The 9,591-nt window shown below is 33.8% G+C and overlaps 1 protein-coding gene across 1 annotated transcript in view; it reads left to right on the top strand.

Moving 5' to 3' along the window:
- CEP128 (centrosomal protein 128kDa) overlaps nt 1-9,591 on the top strand; it is a gene marked incomplete at its 3' end in the record, with an annotated part of 13,340 nt that overhangs the window by 869 nt on the left and 2,880 nt on the right. The window contains exons 2-4 of the mRNA XM_010152146.1: nt 1-200; nt 4,083-4,247; nt 7,281-7,457. The exon at nt 1-200 is cut by the window's left edge and continues 481 nt beyond it. Coding sequence (XP_010150448.1) covers nt 1-200; nt 4,083-4,247; nt 7,281-7,457 — 542 coding nt within the window. The remainder of the gene's footprint in view (nt 201-4,082; nt 4,248-7,280; nt 7,458-9,591) is intronic.

Raw genomic sequence — 9,591 nt, 5'->3', positions numbered from 1 at the left:
AGCAGGAATCTAAGCATGAAGAGATGACTTCAGCTAACAGGCAGCTGAAGATGGAAAGAGAAGTTCACCAACAGGAGCTGGCAAATCTTAGATCAGAGTTACAAAATGCTAAAAGCAAACATGAACGAAATGTTCAAGAGCTCATGAAACTCCTTAAACAACAAAAGGATGATGCTGAAGCTCAGATTAAAACTCTAAAGGTACTTATTCTGAAGAATTCCAATGTCAGACTTTCCCCCCCCCCCCACTGAATGATGAAGGTAATAAAGCATGGGCTTTAAAACATTTAATACACATTTTATTGCAGGTCATCATAAAAATTTTAAGTTCAGGCTAAAAAAATGTAACAGTAACAGTTTTAGGTCAAAAGCTTTATTTAGTTCAAAAGTAGTGAAATAGATATGTCTGTGATCAGAACAGAAATGTGATTCGATCCTTTCTTCTTCAACTGTTATTTTTACCAATATTGTCATGGCCCTATTAACAAACTTGCAGTATTTCAGGGATGATACATTTTTATAAATGTTTAAATTGCATGATGGAGCAATACTGTCATTGTATCTGGAAACCCTTTCAGAATGTGAATAGTGATAATGTGTAACACTTGCTAAGGTTAAGTTTGATAGTTTTATTTCAAAGATTTCTTTGAATTTCTAATTTCTATACAATTACTCAGAAAAATAACTTACATTCATATATTAAATGATGAAATACATCATTTTATACTTGAAGAAACAATTTAATGTCTTTACATCACTTCCTCTTGATTCAAGGCTGTTACATTGGAAAGAAAGTCACTAAAATTCTTGTTTTAAGTGGTCTGAATATAATTGAGAAGTTAACTTAAAGTGGTCTAAACTGCACAATCAACTGTCAACACTTGTATAAGCTATATATTGAAGCAATTTTGATTACATGGTTAAGTATATATGTAAGACAGTATTTGTATGTCCTAATAATAATAATAATTTATATATTCATATTAATGGAGGTGGTGGTTTTCTAAATAGGTTGTAAATTACCAGCATATTTTGAGTGCACTTTTGAAGCACTATGAAGACTTTCCACCTCAGTCCCATCAAATTAAAAATTTGCTCATGTCAAAATTCTACCAATTTCACCATAAAAAGCTATGAAAACCTTAATCAAAGCTTAAATTATTAATGAAATTAAAATAGCTAAAAATGCATATTTTCCCATTTTTTCAGTTACAAATTGATGTTACTTAGAAAAGGATGGTTGTTTAATATATAATTCATGACATAATAATTGACAGTGACTTGGCAAGACAGAAAACATTTAATGAAGACAGGGATAAAAAAAATCTAGACTGTTAGTTAAAGGATCATTAAAATAAAAATATTTTGACAGCAGTGCTTAGTATTGGGGTATTAATTTGTAATGTGTCTAGTGTTATTTAAATGATCTGTGCAAATATGTGTTTTTTCTTTGACAGTGACATTGAAATTAAGACTGTACATTTAACATCACGGGGAGAGAAGGGAAGTGTATTTTGAATGGATCACTTCCTTCTTTCATTTACAGTGCCACAACTTTCTCAGACTCCTTAATCTATGTACATTTTTTGTACAGGTTTGTGTCTGAAACCAAAAAGAGCAGAGGGCTTGAGGGAGATGAACTTTGTAAAATATTGGGGTAGGCCACTTTTTACAGAAGTACACAACATGATAATGGACAACGTTCTCTTGATTCAAAGGCTTAACTGCAACAGAATAGATACTCATAGCCATCTGTAGGAAGATCTGATGAGAACATGTTGTCATGCAGGTGATTTCATTACTCTTTGTCTAAACCCATCATTACATTGCAGGTGGGTTTTACTTTTACAAACATACTTTTCTTCCAAATGAAGGTAAACTTAGCATGCATTTTATCAAAATGTATTTCAATATTGTGGTTTTAGGGTAGAATTTAGGGAAATACAATATAAAGGTTTTTTTAGCTTATTATACTTTTTTTTTCCCAGGCTGGTATTTTTTTGAGCATGGTAACCATTTTTCTTTTACTATTATAGTAATAAACTTGACCTTACTTATCTCTCAACCTTGTCCAACCACTGTAACTGCTTTTGGGAAAGAATAACCATAAACCTATCCAAAGGCTGTTAATGTTAAGTCTTAAAGGTGAGTTAGGAAAGACTTGGGATGTAAAGGGAAATCTAATGTTAAGTCCCAAAGTCTTAAACTTAACTAGAAGAGGAATTTGGATGAGTTACTTTCAGGAAATCAAGGGTCCAGAGCCCTGTGTTTACAGGACCAGCTTCTGCATATATTGTAAAAAGAAGTGACTTGATCCTCATTGTCTTTTCCTCTCTTGCCTCCTCTGTAAACTTCTTGCTTCACCAATCTGGCTTTCTGTAGTGCTGCACTGGATTGAAAATTATAAGTAGTTAAGATTTTTTCGGTTAGTAGGGGAGGTACCATAGGAATATTGTATACTGCAGTAGAACTGGAGAAGAACATAGAGTTTTATATGAGATGGCAGTGTTCAGAATGGTCATGATCTATGCATACTGAGCTTCTGGTGCTTAAGCTTTTAATTATTCTTCTGCTGGAGCATCCCCAAGGATTCCCAACCAATGTCTCTATAATGTCTTTTTTTAATTATTCAAAATGATGGATAAAGTAGGTATAGGAATTCAAGTGATTTGCTTTGTGGTTCCCACTCATCTATGTGTTCCAAAGCTCTGAATCTGTCCCCTAATTTTACTATGTGTCCTTATTTATTTTAAAAACATCCTTGTTCTCTTAGAATAATGAAATAAAAAATCTCCCTATGCCTGACAGCACTTTCGAGTATTAATCTTTAAGATTATGTAGAGATACGTACCTATACATATAGAATTGTGTATATATATGTGTGTATGCTGCCTTGAATTGTTTTCTAGAGAAATACGAAGTGGGTATAGTTCTTTTTTTCCTGTTGATTATCAGATGTGAAAAATCGGTTCAATCCTGATCAATTAAATTATGGTCACATCTGCCTTGTCCTTACAGGAAGTTAATAAAAATTAATTTTGTCTCTTGTGTCAAAGGTAATGTGAGGAATTTGGTTCTTGGATTGTCTCCATCTGCATAGACATTATAATACAATTACCTTTAGTAGGAACAGAAAAGTTGATTTTATAAGCATTTGCAGAAAATCTTCTAGTCATTGTAGACTTGTCTTTGTGTCCATAAGTCTTTGTGGGCTTAGGACACCAAAGTTCTTTCTCAGGATTGTCCTTTGGAGGAGCTTTTGTACTCTCTTAGCTCTGGTGTCTAAATTAACTCATAAAGCTTCTCTCCTTATCCTTCTTCCCATAAAAGTTATATTTATGGTCTAATTGGGAGAATAGAATTTTTCCTCAGGAAGGAATTTCTTCTGCAGGTTTGTTTTTGTGTGTAACTACATCCTACAATTCATCTAATATGAAGCTGGTTTTGAGTAGTATGTGTGTAATTTCCTTCTTTGTTTTGTGGGGTTTTTGTTTATTTTTTATATATTCTAGACACTTTCTCTAATCTGTCAGTTTCAGTCAGTTATCTTTTCCCGTGGAAACCAACATACTTTATTCACTCACCTATTTAGGGCTTTCAAGGCCCTTAAATGTTTTATTAATTTTTCTCTGCAATGTTTCCATGAATAACGTTAAAACCACACAATTCTAGAAATCAAAAATACCAAATCTTTGCAGTTATTTCCTTGCAGATATAAATTTAGTAATAAGACCTGAAATGAAATTACAGTTTTAGACTTTCTGATTCCAAATTATTTTAGTAATGGAAAAGTTGCATAAATATTGGGCTTCTTAAGGTGATGTAAGCTGATGAGTGTAGCAGAATTGAAATGCAGATTCCGAGACTTCTGTTTACTGCTCTTAAAACACTCTATGGTTCTACAACTGTGATACGTTTTCCATGTTCAGATAAGTGATGGCACTCAGTATAACTTAAATGTGAAAAATTGGATAGAATTATTCTTCTTTAATAGTGTTCCGTGGATTTGAAACCCTGCAGTCTGGGAATGGTTTAAGATAGACCATATAGTGACTTTGTAATCTATTTTCCTGTTACCATCAGATGGAACTTGTAGAAGAGAAAAACATAGTTAAGACTCAATGTCAACAATTAGAGAAGATAAAAATTGAGTGTGATAAACTGACAGAAGAATTAACCCGAAATGAAGAAGAAAATATAAAACTCAGATGGAAATGCGAGTTTCTAAAACAGGAACTGGAGAAAAAGGTAAACTTACCTGGTTTTAACCATGATTTGTCAGTCTATCAGCTGATAAATAGCTAAACTAAACGATGAACTACAGATATAGATAGCAAATTTAAAATACAAAAGTACATGTACGTATTGAAGAATATACACAGTCATACTATGGTACATAGTTTCTATATATATCAAAGAAGGCAAAAGTACTTTGGCTGAGCCATGAATGGTATCCCTCCAAAGATTTGCTAACACTATGTAGGAGTAGAAACGTATGTCCTGTTGCCTGCCCTCTTTCTGATATAGGTAACTAACAAATGTTTAACCAAATGCTGCTAGTTTTCTTCACATTTTCTTAAAGTTGCAATGCAGTTATGAATCATTTAGAGCTAATTTGAAGTAGATAAGCAATGTAAGCACAGTAAAAGAAATTCTAGATAACTTGACGAAAATCAATTTCTGCTTGAGTATTGAAAACACTGCAAGATTTTAAAGAAATTCACATCCCTGTCTAATCTGGTCTTTCTAGAGGTGGATGTTGTCTGCCAGCCATTTTTGTGGCCAAGTGATCTGATTATCAATATTTACTATCAAATTTGCAGTCTCACAACCTGGAGTTGTCAGCCTTTTAAAAATATAGTGATAAATACAGAGTTGATGAAGAATTTTTTTTTGTAACTCCTTTTTCTGCTTTTTTGGGCTTTTGGTTTGGGGATTTTTTTCTTTACTGGTTCGACAGCATTGCTTTTTAATATACTTTAGTTAACATGAATGTATTTTACATTGTGCTGTTTTTATATCTTAAATTTCTCTTCCTACAACACTGTGATTTCATATAAGCATTTCTGTACATGGATTAAGTTTTACCTTCTCCAGAGAAAAGCACATACCTTTCAGTATTTCATGAATTCCTGTTAAGACAACACTTGAAATTCCTAGATTAAAATTAAAGAAAACAAATTTGTGCATCCTGCAGGAAATTGCTTATAAATTTTTCATGATATCTTGATTTTTTTAATAAATAGATATTTTAGCTTCTAGCTGGGAGGGTCTTGCTCTTCTGTGTCAATTTAGTAATTTCTCATCCTTGTGAAAAGAAGTTTTTTGATATAGGCATTTATATTTACATGGTACAAGAGGTTTGTTCACTAATTTCATGTGGACTGCTGAATACTCGTCAGATAATTCTTCAACAGCTCAACTGTTTCAAACTGTTTAAATCTGACAAAAGGCCCATGGATACTGTAGATCCTTCGTGGCTTTTCAGGTTTTTAAATTTAATTTTCAACTCCTATTTTGTTGTTATAGGTGAAACACACAACATCACTTAGGTGTTGAGCTTAAACTCTAATGGACTTATTTTGAATGTAAGGTGATTGAAAGGGCTGTTAGCTCCTTTTTTTCATACTGCTTAATACTGCTTGTATTTACAGCATATACTGTCTGTCAGTTGGCATGCTGTGACTCCTAGCAGTGAGAGAAAAAAAGTTGAGGTTGTTTTTTTTTTTAAGTACGGAATGAGAAAATCTTAAACCTGGCATTTCTCTAAACTTGTTAAACTAACAGGAAATGCTTTAAAAGCTCAACTTGTCAGATTAATAATATGAAAATTCAAATTATGTTTTTTCTAGGTTGGGATTTTAGCACTAATATCTATCATTAAGGACATATGTTTTTAGGAGTGTACATAGTCTTCTGCAGTCACTCGTAAGCTAGCTCCAACCTTACCTAATATTGGGAAGGTACAGTTTTTAGACTGAGATGATCTTTTATCTCTAAGCTCAAAAAGATTGGAGAAGCTTTTAGGCACATAATCCTGTGGTCTCAACCTTTGAAGGTAAATGCAAATGAAGAGTGCCACTTGACTGCATTAATCAGTTAACTTAAGAGAATATTTACTATTGTGGTTTTATTGTGGATTGTCAGAAGGGGTGTTAGGATGGGGGAAATGAGAATATTACCTCTTGAGAAATCTCATATTAGCTGTCATATTGTGGTATTGCAGAAAACTATTGTGCTACAAAAGAATTCTCTTTTCAACACTTAGGGACATGGTTTAGTGCCAGACTTGGCAGTGTTAGGTTTGCAGTTGGACTCGATACTAAGGGTCTTTTTCAATGTAAATGATTCTATGATTCCATATCTATCCCTTTCACAGAACTTGTATGTGAGAAATTACCTAGCTCCACATTGGTGTCTCATGAGGGCAGTGGATGAAAATTTCCAGTAAATACAACTTAAACCGTTGCACCTTTTAACTGCAGAGGTCCATAATTAATAAATTTTCAAAATTATTCTTGCTTTTCTCTCATTCTCAGTATACTTCCACATACAGAAACATGCTTGTTAAAGTGTTTACCCTTTGATGCATTACATCCTGCTGATCTCAGCAGCAGACAGGTGTGAAATGATTTCACATCTTTTCACAAGGTAGTTTTGATACATTAATTACAATACATAATTCAATATATTGTATAACAAAACTGCCACCAGGTTCAGTTTTACATGGTGGCTGTATAATAAAGGAAGAGAATCTGAACTTTTAAAAAGATGCGTAACATATTTAATGATCTTTCTGATAGTAGATGATAGCATAAAATGTTTTTCTTAGTGCCAATCACTGAGTCTTATGACATATTATTTGAATATTTTTCCTTGGAGAACACGCTGATGGCAGGTATAGATTTCTTTCAGGGATAACTCTTTGTGGTGACAGATTAGATGCCTGTAACTAGTTCAGGGCAAAAGATAAGAGTTCTACTAATGAAAAAGAGATTTATAATAGAAACTCGGGTTTTGACTCTGAAAATAGGCTCTATGACTGTTAGGTTTGGATTTAGTAGCAGTTTCTTCATCACTGATTTACAGGAGAATAATGAGAATCAAGAGAGGAACTTATAAGTGCTATTAAAAGGAATTATTTTGCATGGCAAAGAACTGAACTGAGTACATCAGTGAGTATAGTGTGATTATAAGATTGAAAGATATATTGCTAATGATGTATGTTATATTATTAAGGCAGTAATTTCTCTTTGTTTTGCTTTTCCTCTTTCACTCCAGGATAAACAGATCTGTGATGAAGAAGATCATTTGAGAAGGATGGATGAGGCCAGACTGCAGTTTAAGGATCAGCTGCATCACTTAGAAATGGAACAGGAATCCATTCTCACAATGATAGGAAGTGAAATTGATGCTGCTTGTGAAATTTTTTCTCGGGACTCCATGGAGAAATTCAAAGTAATTCTAAGTTTTAAGTATGCTGCAGATTTTGTTATTTTCTTAATGAATATTTGCAGCAGAATTAGTATGCATTGTTGTCACCTTATCCCTTAACTAGTATAGACAATTTATGGACAATAGGACTATGGATATTTACTGGTAGAGATGTATGTTGCTAGATATCAGAATGGGATACTATGAAGATCTGTCCGTGTGTTAATTGTTACTGCTTTCTTTTGCCAATTTTTTTGTTCTCCTTTTGTTTGCTTGTGTGAAAGGACCTTACATCAGCCAGAATTTTGAGGCAGGTTTTCCTGGGTCACCTCCTTAGAGATGGAAGGTCCCTAAGAAAGACCTAAAAGACTTTTAAAATTTCAGGAAAATGACAGAAAGTTTTCATTAAAACTCCATTTTGATGATTTGGGGTTTTTTTTAAGTAGAGAGGTAAATGCTCAGTGTGAAAAGAGTTTATAACCTCCTCTTTCATGAGGCAGATCCTTGTATCCAGAAAACTTAAGACTCAATTTCAGGAAACTTGTAGCTTGCTGTACCATTCTGCACTCTTTTTCTACTTCTCCTGTAACCCTTGTCTCCCATTAGCTTTTTTCTGAGCATTCTCATTTGCTCTTCAGGAACAAAATCCTCTCTTCCTCTCTCCAGATGACTAGATGACTCATCCTCTTGTACTGACATTGTCAACAGCTGAGAATAAAGAAAATGGTCAGTCCAACTCAGCTTGTTGCCATACTTGCTCTTTTTGTGGGCACTTGTTTCACAAGTGCTTGACCTGGTGGCTTTTCAGTTGTAGCTGTAACCGTGGAGTATACTCAGATTATGCCTTTTTTGTCTTGCTGTTTTAAACTGAGCATGCTTTCTACTCGACACTTCCTCATCACTTGACTGAGCTGGGTTGCTTTTGAAATAGAAATTATTCAGCACTGACACTGAAAATTCATTGTATTTTTAATATTTTTTCTTTGGTTTATTTTCTTTTTTTATCTCCTCACCTGTTTTATTTGAAGGTGCAGAGAGAGTCATTCTGATTCAGCCTCTTGTGCCTTCAGCCTACAGTTGTGCCTTCTTCTTCACTCACTTATAGAGCTGAGATGTTCCAGCAGACAAACAAATGAGAATTCTAAGAAAATGTATTTGCCAAACAAGGTTTCCCCTCTGTATTTTTACAGACAAGCCTTTTTTTTATTGTCTTTGTGATCTGCTATAGTTGCCAGATTCTTGATCACCGAACCATGCCTTTTTGGACTTGCTTCCGACCTCCTGCAGAGTTTTTGTCTTCTGGTTGAAGTTTTGCTAATGCCTGTTTTCACAATTCTCCTTATTTATCCCCTTTAACTGTTTATCACTGGCCAACTTCAGATTTGATTCTGAATTTTTTACTAGACAGCTAATGTGAAAACAAATCTTACACAGTTTTGTGGTGTCTGGTCTGAATATGTTTTTTAAAAGTAAGAAATTTTGTTACTTTTATTGTTCCTCTGCACAGTGCTTTAGGTTTGCCAAGGTTTCTAAAAAGTTTCAGGGATTTTTTTACTTCAGAAAGTTACCACTGCAATTGAGGTGAGCAATGAAGAACTTAATAGATAAATACCTGTATTCAGAGAACTTAAGTGCCAGGCTTAGTCTTCTCTGATGAAAAATGTACTGGATTTTTCATAATCACCACATACTGGTGTTCCAAGAAAAAAATATCACATATATTGTTCAAATTTATTTTTCCCATCAGTCTTTTGTTATAAGTAACTTTATGCTTGCAATAATTAGACGAGTCATGCTTTAAACTATAAACTGAATACTGCCTTCCTTGAATGTGGTTGCACTGAATGAGGTTTGCTGCCATGAAAGTCAGAACTTTCAGGTCTGCATTGCTTTGTGAAGTCATGGTCAGCATGCCTACTTAAGTATTTCTTTTCAGCTGTGTCCTTATGTGGTGATAATTTTCACATAAAACATATGTATGTACATAATTAGATGGTGCTGTTTAGGTACCTTCAGTTCAGTATAGTTAATAAAGCCCGTATAAATATCTCTTAAAGAAATATGCTAATTATGAAAATTATTGGACCAGGACTAAAAGATAAAGACTCGCTGAATTGCAAAATGTGGTAGATGAAAATCAAACAAAACTAAACAGCCC

Source organism: Eurypyga helias, unplaced genomic scaffold, assembly GCF_000690775.1.
Source record: "Eurypyga helias isolate BGI_N326 unplaced genomic scaffold, ASM69077v1 scaffold3195, whole genome shotgun sequence".
NCBI classification, from domain to species: domain Eukaryota; kingdom Metazoa; phylum Chordata; class Aves; order Eurypygiformes; family Eurypygidae; genus Eurypyga; species Eurypyga helias.
Note: the sequence above shows the minus strand (reverse complement) of the source record. Positions and strands in the feature narration are given on the sequence as shown.